The 19632-nt window shown below is 49.6% G+C and overlaps 2 protein-coding genes across 2 annotated transcripts; both read left to right on the forward strand.

Annotated features, from left to right (window-relative positions):
• The first annotated feature begins 922 nt into the window (after nt 1–922).
• Nucleotides 923–12193, forward strand: LOC145512487 (uncharacterized). Its single transcript, XM_081506172.1, has 3 exons — nt 923–1064; nt 10312–10463; nt 10898–12193. The coding sequence occupies exons 1-3, from the start codon at nt 923–925 to the stop codon at nt 11432–11434; spliced, it is 831 nt and encodes a 276-aa protein (XP_081362298.1). The 3' UTR covers nt 11435–12193.
• Nucleotides 12194–12493: 300 nt separating this feature from the next.
• On the forward strand, nt 12494–13183 carry LOC145512182 (tetrapeptide repeat homeobox protein 2-like). The gene has a single exon (XM_081505815.1). The coding sequence runs from the start codon at nt 12494–12496 to the stop codon at nt 13181–13183; it is 690 nt and encodes a 229-aa protein (XP_081361941.1).
• Nucleotides 13184–19632: the final 6449 nt, after the last annotated feature.

Consider the following 19632-nt stretch of genomic DNA (forward strand, 5'->3'; position numbering starts at 1 on the left):
GCACGCATGGAAAGTGTTAAGTGAAAGTGTTAGTCACTCAGCCATATCGGACTCTTTGCGACCCCATGGACTCTAGTTGACCAGGCTCTTCTGTCCATGGAATTCTCCAGACAGGAATACTGGAGTGGGTTGCCATTTCCTTCTCCAGCACCCACGGGGGCTGGTACAGATGCTACAGTGGACACAAACTCTCCTATGGGTGGTCGGCCCCCAGCACCCCCCTGGACATCCTGATCGCGGGTGAGGAGCCCCTGTCCTGGCCCAGGTCCTGATTGTCTGCTCAGAGTGCTGGACCAGGGTCAGCCCTGGTGGTGCTGGGTCCGGGGATAGGGTCCTGGAGCAGAGGCCCAGGTGGGGCAGGGGTCTAGGAGGGGAACGTGAAAACGGGAGTGAGAGGCACGAAGATTAAGGAGATCCAGACATGGGACTTCCCTGGCTGTCCAGTGGTTGAGATTCTGCATTTCCACTGCAGGGGGCACAGTTTCAATCTCTGGTCAAGGAGCTAACATCCATATGCGGCACTGTGCCACCAAAAATAAAGTGAAAAACAAACAATCAAAGACGAAAAAAGAGACCCACACAGACAGACTGAGAGGAGCTGGGAGGGCTCACAGGGAGGCCCCTCAGCTCAGGGTCCAGGGTGTGGGCAGGGGCTCTCTACACATCACTCCCTTCCTCCCCCAGGAGTGCACAGGAAACCCTCCCTCCCAGCCCACACCTGGGGTCACTGGGGCGGGGGTCCCCCTTTAACACAGCCCTCCCCAGGAGTGCACAGGAAACCCTCCCTCTCCGCCCACCCGGGGGCCTCAGTGCCCTGGGGAGAGAACATGATGCTGCAGTGTTCCCTGAGGTCTCATCAGACACCTTCCATCTGTCCAAGGAGGGGTCGCTCGCTCCTCCCTAGCACCTTCATCTGCAGGACATGGCTCCAGCTGTTCAGGCCAACTTCATCCTGAGTGCTGTGACCTCGGCCCACAGTGGGACCTACAGGCGCTACAGCTCACAGAACACCGCCCCCTACCTGCTGTCCCTCCCCAGCGACTCCGCGGAGCTCCTGCTCTCAGGTGAGGAGCCCCCTGCCCATACCCACTGAGGAGTCAGACCCACAGCTCAGCCCTGTCCCTGGGGAGCTCTGGGCTGCTTGGGAAGAAGGGAGACACGGGGACATCAGCCACAGGTCACCCCATCTCACAGAAGGATGGATAATACAAGGGGGTCCCTCTCCCTCTACTCCACGTACCCCCTCCCCAGGGTCCAGGCAGTGCTAGATGTGCAGAGAGGGAACTGAAGAGTAGAAAGCTCTGGGCTTTGAAGGAAGACACGGAGCTAAAAGCAGCATGAAGACTCAGACACACCCCCACATCCTCCTCCTGTCCTTGTTAAAGGAAGCAGCTGGGGCCTGGAGACCCCATCCACATGCGCGAGCTCCACGTCCGCTGAGTAACCGAGTCCTCCTAGCCTAGAGGAGATGGAGTCTTCCTGGCCCTGGGCGACCTCCTGTTCCCCCTCCCCCACTAAACCTTTACAGGTTGCTTCCCACAGGGTCTAGGGTGGGGTGGGGATGAAGGGAGGGGGCTTCAGGGCTCAAGTATAACTGAGCTCACTGGTCCCTACTGGCTGCTCAAAGTGACAAGAATTGCGTGAAGGGGAAGCCACCAAGCTCGGGAGGGAGAGAAGAGGAGGTGGCCTCCCCGCCTCTGTCCGTTGTGCTTATTTCCGGGAGCCCGAGAGTCAAGGGCACCAAGAGAACCAGCCACGCAGTGTGAAGGGCAGGGAGGGTGGCCTCTGTCCGTGGTGCTGATTCCCGGGGGCCTGAGAGTCAAGGGCACCAAGGGAATCAGCCCCGCAATATGCAGGGTAGAGTGAAGGTGGCCTCCCCGCCTCTGTCCGTGGTGCTGATTTCCGGGAGCCTGAGAGTCAAGGAGTTCATGATCCGAGCCACAGTCTGCTCCCGGTCTTGTTTTTGCTGACTGTATAGAGCTTCTCCATCTTTGGCTGCAAAGAATATAATCAGTCTGATTTCGGTGTTGGCCATCTGGTGATGTCCATGTGTAGAGTCTTCTCTTGTGTTGTTGGAAGAGGGTGTTTGCTAAGACCAGTGCGTTGTCTTGGCAAAACTCTATTAGCCTTTGTCCTGCTTCATTCTGTACTCCAAGGCCAAATTTGCCTGTTACTCCAGGTGTTTCTTGACTTCCAACTTTTGTATTCCAGTCCCCTATAATGAAAAGGGCATCTCTTTTGGCTGTTAGTTCTAGAAGGTCTTGTAGATCTTCATAGAACCATTCAACTCAGCTTCTTCAGCATTACTGGTTGGGGCATAGATTTGGATTGCTGTGATATTGAATGGTTTACCTTGGAAGCGAACAGAGATCATTCTATCATTTTTGAGACTGCATCCAAGTGCTGCATTTTGGACTCTTTTGTTGACTATGATGACTACTTCATTTCTTCTAAGGGATTCCTGACCACAGTAGTAGATGTAACGGTCATCTGAGTTAAATTCACCTATTCCAGTCCATTTTAGCTCACTGATTCCTAGAATGTTGACGTTCACTCTTGCCATCTCCTGTTTGACCACTTCCAATTTGCCTTGATTCATGGACCTAACATTGCAGGTTCCTATGCAATATTGCTCTTTACAGTATCAGAGCTTGCTTCTATCACCAGTCACATCCACAACTGGGTGTTGTTTTTGCTTTGGCTCCATCTCTTCATTCTTTCCGGAGATACTTCTCCACTGATCTCCAGTAGCATATTGGGCACCTATCAATCTGGGGAGTTCATCTTTCAGTGTCCTATATTTTGGCTTTTTCACACTGTTCATGGGGTTCTCAAGGCAAGACTACTGAAATGGTTTGCCATTCCCTTCTCCAGTGGACCACATTTTGTCAGAACTTTCCACCATGACCCGTCCATATTGGGTGGCCCTACACAGCATGGCTTAGTTTCATTGAGTTAGACAAGGCTGTGGTCCATGCGATCAGATTGGCTAGTTTTCTGCAATTGTGGTTTCAGTCTGTCTGCCCTCTGATGCCCTCTCTTAGCGCCTACTGAAAAAGTTGGCTTAAAGCTCAGCAGTCAGAAAACTAAGATCATGGCATCCAGTCCCATCACTTCATGGCAAATAGATGGGGAAACAGTGGCAGACTTTATTTTTGGGGGCTCCAAAATCACTTCAGATGGTGACTGCAGCCATGAAATTAAAAGACGCTTACTCCTTGGAAGGACAGTTATGGCCACCCTAGACAGCATATTAAAAAGCAGAGACATTACTTTGCCAACAAAGGTCCGTCTAGTCAAGGCCATGGTTTTTCCAGTAGTCATGTATGGATGTGAGAGTTGGACTGTAAAGAAAGCTGAGCACTGAAGAATTGATGCTTTTGAACTGTGGTGTTGGAGAAGACTCTTGAGAGTCCCTTGGACTGCAAGGAGATCCAACCAGTCCATCCTAAAGAAGATCAGTCCTGGGTGTTCACAGGAAGGACTGATGTTGAAGCTGAAACTCCAATACTTTCGCCACCTGATGCGGAGAGCTGACTCATTAGAAAAGACCCTGATGTTGGGAAAGATTGAGGGCAGGAGGAGAAGGGGTCGACAGAGGATGAGATGGTTGGGTGGCATCACCGACTCAATGGACATGGGTTTGGGTAGACTCTGGGAGTTGGTGATGGGCAGCAAGGCCTGGTGTGTTGCAGTCCATGGGGTCGCAAAGAGTTGGACACAACTGAGTGACTAAACTGAACTGAACTGAGAGTCAAGGGCACCAAGGGAATCAGCCCCACAGTATGCAGGGTAGAGGGAAGGTGGCCTCCTCACCCCTGTCCGTGGTGCTGATTTCCAGGAGCTTGAGAATCAATGGCACCAAGGGAATCTCCTTCACTGGCTGTTCTAAAGCCTTTGACTGTGTGGATCACAACAAACTGTGGAAAATTCTTAAAGAGAAGGCAATACTAGACCACCTTACCTGCCTCCTGAGAAGCCTGTATGCAGGTCAAGAAGCAACAGTTACAACCAGACATGGAACAATGGACTGGTTCCTAATTGGGAAAGGAGTACATCTAGGCTGTATATTGTCACTCTGCTTATTTAACTTCTATGCAGAATATGTTATGTGAAATGCTGGGCTGGATGAAGCATAAGCTGGAATCAAGATTGCCGGGAGAAATATCAATAACCTCAGATATACAGATGACACCACCCTAATGGCAGAAAGCAAAGAGGAACTAATGAGCCTCAGTGACAGATTTCACTTTCTTGGGCTCCAAAATCATTGTGGATGGTGACTGCAGCCATGAAATTAAAAGACATTTGCTCCTTGGAAGAAAAACTATGACAAACCTAGAGAGTGTATTAGAAAGCAGAGACATCACTTTGGTGACAAAGGTCCATGTAGTCAAAGCTATGGTTCCTCCAGTAGTCATGTATGGGTGTGAGAGTTGGACATAAAGAAGGCTGAGCGCTAAAGAATTGATGCTTTTGAGCTGTGGTGCTAGAGAAAACTCTTGAGAGTCCCTTGGACAAGAAGGAGATCAATCCCGTCAATCTTAAAGGAAATCAACCCTGAGTATTCATTGGAAGGACTGATGCTGAAGCTCTAATACTTTGACCACATGACATGAAGAGCTGACTCATTGGAAAACACCCTGATGCTGGGAAAGATTGAGGGCAAGAGGAGAAGGATGTGACTGAGGATGAGATAGTTGGATGGTATCACTGACACAATGGACATGAGTTTGGCAAATTGGCAAATATGGAGTCTGCAAAAACACACCCAAAAAATGGGGGATGGACTGTATTTCAAGAATAAAGATGGAGGTAGAGAGCAGTGTCTGGAGACACAAAGTGTAACCCCAGTGACAGAAAGACAGGCCAGAGGTTCCAGAAAGCAGAGATCCAATTCTATGTTCTCTTCTTATTTCCATCTCCCCAGTGTTGTCTTCAAAACCCAGCTTTCTCTTTTTCATCCCTTATGCAGAGTCATGCCTCTCATTGTGGAGAGAGCAGGGAGAGTCTCCCTGTCCATGAACATCCTTGAGGCTGGAGGCAGAGATAGAGCAACTATTCTGGGAGGAACAGAATCTGGGCTTGCCAAGGAGAGGGCTGCAGAAGAGGTCAAGGAACTGATGGATGGAGAGACAGCCATTGTTTCCGTTCTGATTGAATCAAAATGAACTAATTTTTTCATCTTAGCACATATTTCTACCAATTCTCTTCTCAGCTCCTTCTCTTTTGCCCAAGCAGATTCTGGGCCACAGGCAACCTCTCTATCCATCTGGATCTAGGAAGTGGACAGCATCTTGAGAAGCCCAAGGAAGAGCCCCCAGGAACTCTTGCTCTCTCCCTACCTCCCTCCGCAGTTGTCTCTGAGCGGGCTCTGCCCTCTGGGTTTCCATCCGGCCCTAGGATGAATCAGGTCAGAAGAACAGAGGGCAGGGCACCCACATGATCCAAGCAGGATCCAGAACCAGACATTTTTCTTGTTTTCCTGCTTTCAAATTTAAAAAGTAGTAATAACCAAGCAATAAGAAAGAGAGAAGATGAATATTTAACATTCCCCATGCCTGTGTGCTCAGTCGCTCAGTCATGTCTGACTCTTTGCAGCCCCGTGGACTGCAGCACACCAGGCTTCTCTGTCCATGGGATTTCCCAGGGAAGAATACTGGAGTGGGTTGCCACTTCCTCCTCCACGGGATCTTCCCCAACCCAGGGATGGAACCCACATCTCCTGCGTCTCCACACTGGCCGGTGGATTCTTTACGACTGAACCACCAGGGAAGCCCAACATCTGCCATAGTCCCTGGGTAATTCATTGTTGCTCCATGTTTTGTTGTTAATTTAAACATATTATAGATGCATGCTATAGATCTTTTGCTTGTTGAATGTATACATCCTCAGAAACGAACAATGTGTCTGGCTTTGTTCATTGTTTGACATTACTTCCATGTCAAACACTGTACCTTCCTTCAATCACACAACACTGCATTAGTCATCAACCTCAAGTTTTCTAGACTAGATTTGGGAGCAAAAAAAAAAAAAGTCCAAGATGTGTTCCAGACACATCTATTTCAGCAGAAAGAAGACACACCAGGTAAACAAAGCAAAAACTACATTGAAAATCATCAATTGTTACTAAAAGTTCTATCCCTCCTTCCTTTTAACTGTTAATTAGCATTTCTGAAGTTGTTAAGAATTATCTAATCATTCTGTTATTCACAGACATGAATTAATCCAATAAACTCAGCTGATTGATAGTTCAAGCAAATATATTCATGCTTGCTCACAGTAGTCAAGAATGCTCCCAGAAGAAATCTCTTAGGATAAAAACCACTGAGTCAGTGGGTATTGTGCTCATTTGATCCTTATCAAACGTCACCAATTCTGTCTTCAACACCTCCAAAAATCTTTTACCAATGTACGTCCCATCAGCAGGGAGAGAAAGCCAAATTCCTCCTCCTGTGTCCCAGCTGTCTTGATCAGTCCAGTGGACAATGAAATTAGCATTACATTCATTTGTACATTTTTATCAATATGTATTCACATAACATAAAATTCACCCCTTTAAAGAGGGCATCTCCAACCTACTGGATCTAATGCCTGATGATCTGATGTGGATGGAGCTGATGTAATAACAGAAATAAAGAGCACAATAAATGTAACGCACTTGAAACATCCCCAAACCATCCCTCCATCTCTAGTCTGGGGAAGAACTGTCTTCCACATAACTGATCCCTGGTGCCAAAAAGGATGGGGAACACTGCTTTAAAGTGTATAATTCAGGGACTTCCTTGTTGGCCCAGTGGTTAAAAATTTGCCTGCCAATGCAGGGGACACGGGTTCAATCCCTGGTCCGGGAAGATTGCACATGCCTCGCTCAGGACAACTAGGCTCGTGGGCCACAACTACTGAGCCCAGATGCCCTAGAGCCTGTGCTGTGCAACAGGAGAAGTCACCACAGTGAGAAAGGACACTGCAAGGAAGAGTAGCCCCCACTGGTGGTAACTAGAGAAACCCTGTGCCCAACATCGATGACCCAGCACAGTCAAAACTAAATAAATAAAACTGGTTTTAAAGTATACAATTTCATGGTTTTCACTTTACTCACAGACTTGTGTATCCCTCACCACAATTCATTTTAGAACTTTTCATCGCCTTAAATAGAAACCCCATACCCACCATTGGGGAATCCCAATTGCCCCCCAGCATCCCCAGTTCCTGGAAACTGCTCGTCTATCTTCTCCCTGGATTTTTCTGTTCTGGAATGCAGGAGACAAGGGTTCTATCCCTGGGTTGGGAAGATCGCCTGGAGAAGGAAATGGCAGCCCACTCCAGTATTCTTTCCTGGAGAACATCATGGACAGAGAAGCCAGGCAGGCTCGCAAGTCCATGGGGTCACAAGAGTTGGACACAACTTAGCGACTAAACCACCACCTATGAATGGAATCATAGAATTCATGACCTTTGGGGTCTGGCTTCTTTCACTTACGGTTCTCACGGTTCTTGCAGGTTGTAGCCTGTGTCAGTACTTTATTCCTTCTTATGATTAAACAGTACTCCATTGTATGAATGTATGATGTTTTGCTTATCCCTTTGTCAATGGATGGTCATTTCCATTTAGCTTCCACTTTTGGCTCTTGTGAATAATGCAGCCATCAACTTTTCCAACTGTAAATTATATACTTCTGGCATTTTCCTGATGATCCAGTAGTCAAGAATCTGTCTTGCCATGCAGGGGACGTGGGTTCAACCCCTGGTCAGGGAAGTAAGATCCCCCATGCCTCAGGGTGACTAAGTCTGAGTGCCACAACTACTGAAGCCTGTGCAACACAACTAGAGAGAGTCCGTGCATTGCGGCCAAAGATCCTGCATGAGCAAAGACCATCCTGCATGCTGCAACTAAGACCCAGTCTAGCCAAGTAAATAAATATCATAAATAAATGATATCATTTCATAAGGCAGTATCAGTGAGTTTCTCCATCTATTCATGCTTTTCTTGGCCAGATAAATGCTGCATCGCAGAACCTTTGAGGGCAAGGACCTCGCTTTCCTGCTCTCCACTGGCATATTTATGAGGATGTTAAATATGTTAAATGAGAAAGAGCTATCTGGTGGACTATGAAACTTCCGTACATCCAACCCAAAGTAGCCACCAAAACAATGAGCCAGACCTATAATAACGATGTCTTTGTTCAGTGGCTCAGTTGTGTCTGACTCTTTGTGACCCCATGGGACTATATCCTGCCAGGTTCCTCTGTGCATAGAATTTTTCAGGCAAGAATCCTGGAGTGGGTTGCCATGCTCTCCTCCAGGGGATCTTCCTGACCCAGGGATCGAACCAATGTCTCTTGGTGCATCTCCTGCACCAGCAGGCAGGTTCTTTATTGCTGCACCACCTGGGAAGCCTGAAGATGTCTATATGTTTTATTTAATTTTGAATTTGATCTCCCATGTATTTCCAGCACTCTGGACCGTGAGCTTTGTTAGCCATGCTCTCCTCTGACCCCTGACCTCATGAGGGTCTGGCCACAAGAGAATGGGAGCACCTACTCAGCTGTCTGGACCGAACAGAGGCACCACCAGGATCTTCCTGATAACCTCTGGCTGAGGGTATTGGCGGATATTGGGCTTTCCTGCTGGCTCAATGGTAAAGAATCTTCATGCCAATGCAGGAGACCTGGGTTCAATCCTTGGGTTGGAAAGATTCCCTGGAGAAGGAAATGGCAGGCCACTCCAGTATTCTTGGCTGGGAAATTCCATGAACAGAGGAGCCTTGGTGGGCTACAGTCCATGGGGTTGCAAAGAGTTGGACACAGCTTAGAGACGAAACAACAACATATCATCAAGATATCATCAAGTCCATCCCAAACACCAACCCACACTAGCAAAGCATGAGAAAGCCAGATACCCACACCTTCCCCTACCAATCTCAGGCAAGGACCCTCTTCTCAATCTTTGCTAATCTAATCAACAAACTACACTTAATTTCCTTTAAGAAATCATCAGAAGATGGCCTCTGGTCACATCTTTTACACCAAGGAAATTATTGGATTCTCCCCTGTTGACAGTACAGCCACCAACTGTCCTGGTGGCCAGTGTGTTTCCAAGTGCCCAAGAAGCACAAAAGATGTCCAGTTATGGCAGAATGTTGGCAAAGAGGAAGCCAGGTAAATGTGCAGTTATAGTGGGATGCATCCCGAGCGACAGTTCACAGCGACGTAAATCAAATAACAAAATCTCTTTGCTGTGTTTCATGTTGTATTGATCACCTATTTAATTCCATCCCATTGCTGATAATCGAAGGCCCTGGGGATGGGCATCCGAAGTTGTGCTTTCCTCTGACCAAGAGAGAGAGTGTCCAGGAATCCCCAGGAGACCCTGGCACAAGCCATGAGTTCAACCTGACGTTTAGTCCCAGGCCTATGCACTCTGTGGAGTCCAGGAGGGGCCGGACTCCAGGGACCTGAGCTCCTGAGTTGAACATGGAAACCCAGTTCATTCACTCACAAGGGAAAGGGGACAGGACCCCAGAGGTTTCCTGGCAGCCCCCAGGACAGGACTCAGTGAGCAGTAATTGCTCAGCAGTGAAAGGATTAATCGATAATTGCATCTCCTGCAAGGGGGTGGGGCTAAAGAGGGTGGGCCCCGTAGGGTGTGTCAAGGTGGGCACAGTATATTAGGCTGGGGTGCAGGACCCTGGCCTCAGAGTTTCCTGCAGAGCCCTAAACGCAGAGAGCAGTGAGGAACTAAGAACCCCAGTCTACCATGGGTGAGTATGGGCCAGGGTGAAAGGCCTGGGCCAGAGGCTGGGGTCGTGGCCGAGGCCGGAGGCCTCCTGAGTACCCAGAGGAAGGCCCAGCTGTCTGAGAGGGCTTCCTGCGGTGGGGAGGACACTGCAGAGTCTGGGGATGGAACTACATTATCTGGACAAGATGAACAGAGAGCCGGCCCACCGTGGCCCCCTGCAAACATCAGGGTCGCTTCAGCCCTTAGATAGTGGGGGGACCCCGAGCCCAGGAGAGCCCGCTCTGCCTGCCTTCCCAGGCTGGGGGCCCTGGGGCTGAGATCAGGCCCATTGCAAGGATGTGGACACTGAGGCCCAGAGTGGTGCCGGGGCTGGGGTGGGAAGAGGAGAGCCAGGCTGGCACCGGGGGCGGCTGGGCCGGATGCCACACGCTTAACCTCGCGCTGGCCTCTGCCCGCAAGCGTGAGCCCCCCATCCGCTCACCAGGGCCCGAGCTAGGCCGGGGGAGGCGGGCTGGGGACCGTCTGGAGATGGGCTTCGTCTGACCCTCCTTCTCCCGCCACGGCTCTCAGGACCCATAAAGAGGCAGCGGCGGCAGCGCACGGTGTTCAACAAAGAACAGTTACGCGCGCTCGAGGAACACTTCGTAAACAACCAGTACCCAAGCTACCGGGCCCGCGAGGACCTGGCGGCCCGGCTCAACCTGGAGGAGTACAAAGTGCAGGTCAGATCCCACCCCCCGTCCCCACAGCCGTCCTAAGACCAGCTCCCACTTTGGCACTTACACGCGCCGCATCCGGGGCCACCTTTCGGCTCCTCTGAGGTCCAAGGGGCCCGAGCGCAGCCCTGGGTCACTCAGGAAGCAAGGGCTCTCCCGGGGCACGGATCTCAGGGCCTCTGGGAACCCCAGGAGCCCCTCTGGCAGACCCCTTTCCTGGCGCTCGAGCTCCTGAGTGACCAAGGCCGGCCACTCCCGCCCTCTTCAGGGCTCCTCTGTAGCCTCCTGAAAACTCCAGGAGCCTCTAATTGGGCCTGGGGGACCCAGGCGCGAGGCCGGCTTCCGCTCCAACGGCGGGCAGCCTCCCACCCACTCCGGCGGCCGCAAATGAGCACGGCTCCTCCTTTGACGCCTCCTCCCCGGCCCCTCTGTCTCCCCAGGTGTGGTTCAAGAACCGCCGGGCCAAAAACGCTCGGCTGAAGCGATTGACCCAGGGGCCTGGCCAGGGTCCCCGCAGAGCTTCCACCGACGGCGGAGTCCCCGACGCCCCCGCTCCCGGGACTGCCTCTTCCCTTGCCGCCGCGGCTGCAGGCTCTGCGCCCCCAGAGGGCCCGGGTTTCTGCAGCCCCTCTCCGCCCAGCCCCGCTGGCATGCTCAGCTCACCAGCGACCGGCGGCGTCCCCAGCCAAGGCCGGGCCGGCTGCGCCCCGGCGCAGGGCGCCCAGGAGGACTTCCCTACCGCAGCTCCAGCCTCGACCCCAGGTCCAACTTCAGCCTCCACTCCAGACTGGGTTCAGGACCCTGGCGCCGCCTCGGACTCCTGGCCAGACTCCGTTGTCATCTTTGATTTCACAGACCTCTTCCCGCTCCAAGAACCCTCCCACGAACCTCCCTCCGTCTTGTTCTCGGAGTACCAAGAGGGAGATGACTCTGCGGATGAGAAAGACTCGGGCTCCCGGAAGTTTCTGAGTTTATAGTCATCTGCCCCAGCAAAGCCCTGCGACCTCGGCCTGTACATGGCGTGCGGAAACCCTGGCGGCTTGACCAATCACCAAGTAACCGCTAGTCACTGTCCGGAGGGACGCATCTCCGTGTATCCAGCCTGCGGAGGGGGGCATTCGTGTTCACCGAGGAGCGGCCCTTGGGGGTCCCACTGCTCTGAGTGTCCCGCCACTTTAGGGCGCACGCGGGCAGTTCAGCTGGTTCCTAAGCCGGCCATGGAATTGCTGCTCCGGGTGTGCGCTCGTCTTTGGTGGGTGCTGCCCGCAGGAACTTCCCAGGAGACACTTGACCAGCCTGGATCGCCCAGCGCTCCTGCTGATCCCCAGGGACATTTAGGATGTGAGCCTTTGTGATGTTTGCCCATCTGCTGTCTGGCCACTTCTGGTGATTTTTCATATTGATTCCCCGATGATAGAGAAACAGCCCTACTCGTGTTTATTAGGCGTTAGGAATACTTGCAATACTTTATTTTTATTTTTTGAATTTTTTGTTAATTTTTCTTAATTTGTTTGAATTTATCATTTTATCCCTTTTGGTAATTAAAGTGTTGCAAACATTTCTTTCCCCACTTGTTTTTTGGAAGCAGAATTTCCCGATTCTCCTGTCTATTTCAGCGCCTCTCCTTATCTGCTGTGATCAACCAGTGTTTTCCTGTTTTTCAGTCTCTGTTAGTGGCACACTGATGGGCTGTAAAACAAAATGACTTTATTAATAAAGATTTAAAATAACCTTCAGAAGCCTCAAGCTTTTTTTTTTGACATAAAAATTCAGAAAACCTGACACTCAATGTCCACTTGCTGTGTCACAGACTGAAGACAGTTTGCTGGGGGCATCAGTTCTGGGTCCTTGGTCCACTACGTTCAATCCACCTCGAGGTCTGGGCAGCGGCAGACTGGGGAGGGCTCTGCTCTAACCGTTCCCGTCTACAGGTAACGCTTTTTCTTTTATCTTCCTTGTTTAAGAAATCTTTCATCATCATAAGAAAGATATTGGGTGAGCAGAGCCTCAAACTCCAACAGCAAAACAGCAGGAGGATGCAAGAACCCGAGTCCATCATGAGCCTCACGGGGAGATCAGCGCCCCCAAACAGGCAGCGGCAGGAGCGCACGGTGTACAGCAAAGAGCAGCTGGAGGAGCTCAAAGAAGCCTTCCTGAAGAACGAGTACCCGAGCTACCAGGCCCGCCTGCGCCTGGCGGCCAGGCTCCACATGGACGAGCGCAGAGTGCAGGTGTGGTTCAAGAACCGCAGGGCCCAACGCTCCCGTCTGGAGCGACGACAGGCCGATGGCGGACACCAGAGGGCCGGCCTTGAGCCCACGGACCCCGGAGCCTCCCGGACTCGGGCTCCCGCTCCGGAATATGCTGCCACAGCTGCGAACCCCCGTTTTCCAGACGGCCCTGGATTCTACAGCTGCCCTCCTCCCCCCAGCCCCGCGTGGGTGCTCCCAGCGCCGGAGCCTGGTGTCTCCAGCTGCGGCTGGGCCACGTGGGTCCCGGCACAGGGCATCCACGTGTACGGCCCAGCTGCTCCAGCCCCGGCCCCAGGCCCGGACTGGCCTCAGGACCCCTACATCCCGAACTACCGCCCAGAGCCTCTTTCGCTTCCTGATTGTGCCCTGATGTTCTCATCCCAGGAGCTCTCCTCCCCGACGTCTGGGTACCAAATGGGAGATAGCTTTGCGGATGAGAATGACACAGGCCCCCGGCAGTTCATGAATTTATAGGGTCGTGGTCATCTGTCCTCACAAAGTCCTGCAGACCCCGAGGTGCCAAAGGGGATGAGGACCTTGTGAGTCTGCATGTGGTGCCCATGGGGACGTGGGAAGGTGTGATGGCTTGGTCTTCACATCTGGTTTACTGTCCGCAAAGGGACCGCACCTCCCTTGATCCAGCCCTTGGAGGGGACGTTTTTTTGTGTTACTATGAGGCCATCTCAGGTCTCGAAGCTCCGAATGTCCCCGTCCTCGTTAGTATTTGAGGCGCACATGGGTTTTTTTGTGAATTTCTAAGTCAGAGGTGGAATTATTGTTCACAGCGTCTGTTTCACAGTCGTGGGAACTTGCTATAGAACCTTCAACAGCCTCATAGGGAATTTAATTAACATTGCCTTAAATCTTTACCTTCCCTTGATGTCTAGAGATTTTTGTTTTTGCTTGTCTCTATCCTTACTTGTAGTTTCAAATAAATGTTTGTGAATAAAAAAGGGGGGCATTAAATCCATAAATAGTTTTGGAGCTAATTGGCATCTTTACAATACTGAGCCTTCCAATCTAGGTATATTACTTATTAATCATTCATTTGGTTGTTTACAAAGATTCTCTGCTAAGTGTTATTATTTCTGTAGGTTTATGTCTAGTGTTTTGTCTTGTGATTACCTGATATTTTAGATGAATTTAAATTTTTATTTTAAAATCTGTGTTCTGTATATAGGATTCTTTTTTTTCATATTTTTGTATATATATATATATTTAATTTATTTATTTTAATTGGAGGCTAGTTACTTTACAATAGTGTAGTGGTTTTTGCCATATATTGACATAAATCAGCCATGGGTGTACATGTGTTCCCCATCCTTGTATATAGGATTCTGTGGATAGATTTATTTTGTATTTAGGGACCTGACTCAATTAAAAAAAATTCATAACAACAACAAAAAAGAAAGATATTGGTCATAAACATATTGTATTCTCTAAAATCGTACCAGTATCATCTCCCATGTTTAGGTCTTACTGAAAGTGGTAGTTGCTCAGTCGGGTCCGAGGCTTTGCGACCCCATGGATTGTAGCCCGCCAGGCTCTGTTTTGGGAGCCAAGACAGAGGAAATGTCTCTGGAAATGGGATTTCCCAGGCAAGAATACTTAAATGGGTAGCCATTCCCTTCTCCAGGGGATCTTCCTGACCCAGGGATCGAGCCTGGGTCTCCTGCACTGTGGGCAGATGATCATCGGAGCCACTTTGGGTCTTAAGACTTCTAGAATTGGTTGTGTGTGTGTGTGGCATGAGGTAGGGATTCCTTTCTCGTTTGTCCGCATGAATTTACAGCTGTCAGTGTATGCAGAGGCTGGATAACTTGTCATGAGTCAAAGACCCATTCATGCATGGATTCAGTACCTATGGAGTCTGCATTGGGGCTGACGGCCTGCTGTCCTCGCACCAAGTGTCTGCTCCTTTGTCTCCAGTTTCTCTGCTGTGACCATCCCGGCTCCGGGGTCTCCCCGCAGCTGGTTCTCTGAGCCTGTCCTGCTCCCATTTAGCAAATGCTCCAATCCTCGTAAGCCAGGGAAGCCTCTGCTGAGCAGAGAGGATTAGATCGGATTGGAGGGAGGGAGGGAGGGGAGACACATGACAGGTCACAGGCGGGGTAAGGGTGGACAGACACGACAGTGTGGGCAGTCCCGGGGCTACCAGGATGTAACAGCAGCTGCTCCCGCTTGTCTAGCAGAACCTGTTGGGGAAAATACAGAAGCACACGGAGGGAACAGGAGCAGAGAAAGGAAACCCAGAGGGAAGAGCACTGGGACTTCCCTGGTGGTGCAGTGGCTAAGAATCTGCTTTCCACTGCACAGGACTCAGGTTCGATCCCTGGTCAGAGAACTAAGATCTACATGCTGCACAGCACGAAGCCGTGCGTGCATCAACTAGAGTCAGCCCGTATACGGCAAGGGAGACCCGACACGGCCAAAACAAATTAAATACCAAATACATTACCATATGTAAAATAGATGGGTTTCCCTGACAGCTCAGTTGGTAAAGAATCCACCTACAACACAGGAGATGCTGGTTTGTTTCCTGGGTCGGGAAGATCCCCTGAAGAAGGGACAGGCTACCCCATTCCAGTATTCCTGGGCTTCCCTTGTGGCTCAGCTGGTAAAGAATCTTCCGGCAATGCAGGACACCTGGGTTCGATCCCTGGGTTGGGAAGATTCCCTGGAAAAGGGAAATGCTAACCACTACAGTATTCTGGCCTGGAGAATTCCATGAACTGTATAGTCCATGGGGTCACAAAGAGTCAGACACGACTGAGTGACTTTCACTTCACTATGTAAAATAGTCAGTGTGAGTTTGTTGTATGACACAGGGCACCCAAAGCTGGTGCTCTGTGACAACCTGAAGGGATGGGGTGGGGAGGGAAGTGGAAGGGGGGTTCAGGAGGGAGGGGACACATGTATGCCTATGGCTGATTCATACTGATGTATGGCAAAACCCATCACAATATTGTAAAGTAATTATACTCCAATTATGTAAAAAACTTGTACATGAACGTTTGTAGCAGCATTAGTCATAATAGCCAAAAGACGGAAACATCTAAGGAGTCCACCAACTGAAGAAAGAATAAACAAAATGTGATACATTTCTACAACGGAATATTATTCCACCATAAAAAGGAATGAAGCACTGACTCATGCAACACGATGAACCTTGAAAACAAACATGCCAAGTGAAAGACACCAGACACAAGAGAGCACATGTTGTATGATTCCATTTCTATGAAATGTGCAGAATAGGCAAGTCTGGAGAGACACAAAGTGGATTTATGGTTGCCCAGGGCTGGGGGGGGGAAGGGACCATTGGGACTGACTGCTTAACAGGTTCCCGATTTCTTTAGGAATTGATGAAATGTTCTAGAACTAGAGAGTGGTGATACTTGTATAACATTGTGTTGCTGTGCTAAGTCACTTCAGTCATGTCCAACTCTTTGCGACCCTGTGGACTGTAGCCCACCAGGCTCCATGAGATCCTCCAGGCAAGAATACTGGAGTGGGTTGCCATGCTCTTCTCCAGGGGATCTTCCTGACCCAGGGATTGAACCTGCACCTCTTATGTCTCCAGCATCAGCAGGCAGGTTCTTTACCACTAGAGTCACCTGAGAAACTCTATATGGCATAACACTGGGAATGTACAAAATATCACTGAATCAACTGTACACTTTAAGATGGTTCAAATGGTAAATTTTATGTTTGTGTATCTTATCTTGATTTTAAAAAACGGCATGAGGACAGACACTAAAGGTGGGTGTGCTGACAGGGTGGCTTTCTCCTATTTCTTGTTTTGAACAAAGATGTGATGTCTGGAACTGCAATGGCCATCTTGCCACCATGAGGCAAAAACCAAGCAGATTCAACAAGCTAAAGAAAGGAGAGAATGAAAAAACAGAAAAATTCTAAGACCTTGATTATACTCTTGAGCTGACTGCCAACCTCAAGACCCCTTAACAATAAATGTCCTTGAAGGTAAAAAAAAAAAAAAAAAAAGATGGGAGGATGTGTCTGTCAGGAGGTACCACAAAGTGGAGTTGCTAAGGGACTGGCTGAAAGGAGAGGAGGACTCAGTCTTCTCCTTGGATGGAAAGAAATGAGGAAAGTCAGACAGCCATAAAAAGCAGTTCTCTACAGTCTTATGGTTGCCAGGGTGGGGGTTGAGGGAGGGATGGACTAGGAGTTTGGGGTTAGCAGATGCAAACTATTATATATACAGGATGGATAAACAACAAGGTCCTACTGTATAGCACAGGGAACTATCTTCTTTGACAAGTGCCGTGTCACCAAGCCCAAGATGGTGATTCACTTGACTATCCTAAATCTTAGAGATGGGAAGCGATTCCATGCGAACACACTGGGGTCCCACCCGATTCCTGGTGATCCCAGGGGATCTGGGAAGATGCAATTCTCACAGTCGGCCACAGGGTGTCGCTGTGTCCAGTGCCTCTCTTGCTGAATTCTACTTTTCCTGAAGGCATGACTTGTCTTGTTTAGTTGCTCAGTCTTGTCCGACTCTTTGCGACCCCATGGACTGTATGTAGCCTGCCAGGCTCCTCTGTCCATGGGATTCTCCAGGCAAGGAAACTGGAGTGGGTTGCCATTCCCTTCTCTTAGCTAAGCCAAAATAGGATCGCGGCACTTTCCCTTTCTCCCCCATGCAGAGGTAAAATTAAAACAAAATGATTATGGTACCTATTTCTAGCGCTTACCATTTTTTCCAGCTCTCTTCCTCTTCCTGACCACAGTCCCCAGGCAGGTTCTACAGGTGGGCGGGGCCGCCCGTCTGTTCTGGCCAATAGGCTTCCAGTAGAGGTTATATGCGTCACTTCCTGGCTGGCGTCTTAAAGAGCCAGTGCGTGCTTCTTTATGCTCTTTCCCAACCCTGTGCACTGAGGGTGCTGGGGTTCCAGGGGTAGAAACAGGAGAACAAAATCTCCCTCAGTCTGGGTCTGCACGGGCCGATAAAGTAGCTACCCAGCCACGCGGTACAGACAATGACTCTACACGTATATGAAGTAAAGCATTCAGTTCTTCAGTCACACCCACCACATTTCAAGTGCTCAGTAGCGTCCTGTGGCCAGGTGCCATGGTGCTGGACAGGGCAGATGTTTAAACAGAAAATTCTACCGGACATTCCACTCCAGATCACTGAAGTGCTGCAGAGAGAACCCTTGCCCCAGGGCGGCTTTGCATGTGTTGCGTTAATCCATCGATATTTGGGCTTATTGTTTATTTTTGCTTGTTTTCACTGAAGAAAGGATTTGAGAATCTTGCGCCTTTTAAATTAACAACTGGTGGCACAATGTGGCTTGGCTCAACCAAGCAGAGGGCTGAAGAGGATAACACCGTGAGGACCCTGGTGTGAACCGAGCTGGCAGGTGGGGTGAAGATCAAGCTCCACGGAGCTTTAGTTGCTCATTGACCTCTCTGTGTGTGATCTTTCTCCCGACTTAGAACTAAACTGCCCAAGAACTGTTTTACTAAGAGAAATGTCAAGGTCGCTAGAAATGAAGACATGCTAGGGCTTCATTTCTTGTTGCTATTGTGAGTGAGCATATACCACACTGCTGTGCATTATATCTGAAAGTGTAATCATTTCATAATGTATGTCAGTCAAGTCAATTATAACTCAGTGAAACTGGATAGATAGATGATACATGTGGTTAGTCACGTCTGACTGTTTGTGACCCTTTGGACTGTAGTCTGCCAAGATCTTCTATCCATGGGATTCTCCAGGCAATAATACTGGAGTGGTTTGCATTTCATTCCCCATGCTGATATATAGATAAATAGATAGATAGATCAATAGTTTTCATTGGTGGCAATATTGCTTCTTGAGGGGTTGATGACTTTAGCAGGCTACTTCCTCTCTTATTTTTATTTTGCTTCATGGAAATATACCATATGTATTAATATATGCCACTGTCCTTGATCAGAAACTCTGATGATGACCATTCTTATCTGAATCCTGGAGTCTCCATTGGCCGAAGAGAAGAGCAACATGCAGCATCAAAGGATGCTTTGAAGAGACAGAACTCACCCACATGCTTCACCTCAAGGGGACAGAAACACATCCTGCTTGTTACACACCCTAGCCTGTCACTGGGAGAAGTAAAGCCTGCCCTTCGGGCCCAAGAGAAAGAGTTGTGCTCTCTTGTGAGGGTAGAGTGTACTTTGCAAAGCCCCCCAGCCCTCCTCGCTCCCTCTCCCCTCGGTTCACCAGGTCTCTGAGTGCATCGCTGGTGCCTCCACCCAACCAAGGCGGGCAGTGAAGGTCACACTCAACTCCTCGACTCTTGCATCTCATATTCAATCACACAGTAAAAGAATTCAGCCTCCATGGCCCCTCTGACCCCTGCTGTCCTCTCCATCCACATAGTATAGCCCACAGCCACACCTGGATCCCAGCCATAACCTCCCAGGGTTCTGAGCTCCAGACCCACACTCCCATCTCCAGTTCATCCTCCACATTTCATCTTTCTAACTCACATTTCAGAATCTGTTTTCTGCCCCAAATCCTTCCACGGTGCCCACATCTTCAGGGCAAACTCCAAACTCATCTATCTGAATTCAAGCCTGTTCATGGACCTCCAGAGGTGACCCCCCCCCAACCTCAGCTCTCACCTCTCCTTCGCTCCAAATGATACAGTTGCAGTTACACCACACACACACACACACACACACACACACACATACACACACACTAAGAAAATGGGCCATTTAACATTTGTGTGCTCTCTCATATCAGCTCTTCTGAGAACACTCAGACTCAACAGGTTCCTTTTCTACTCCCAATCGAAAGTAAACATAAAGATAGACTCTATCATTTCCATCACTTGTTAATGGGTTTTTGCCTTATCAAGTGTAATTTTAATATGAAAAATCCACATAAATCATTTAGAATGCTGATTGAC

This window comes from Giraffa tippelskirchi, chromosome 7, assembly GCF_054371585.1.
Source record: "Giraffa tippelskirchi isolate mGirTip1 chromosome 7, T2T-mGirTip1v1.2.pri, whole genome shotgun sequence".
In the NCBI taxonomy this organism is placed as follows: domain Eukaryota; kingdom Metazoa; phylum Chordata; class Mammalia; order Artiodactyla; family Giraffidae; genus Giraffa; species Giraffa tippelskirchi.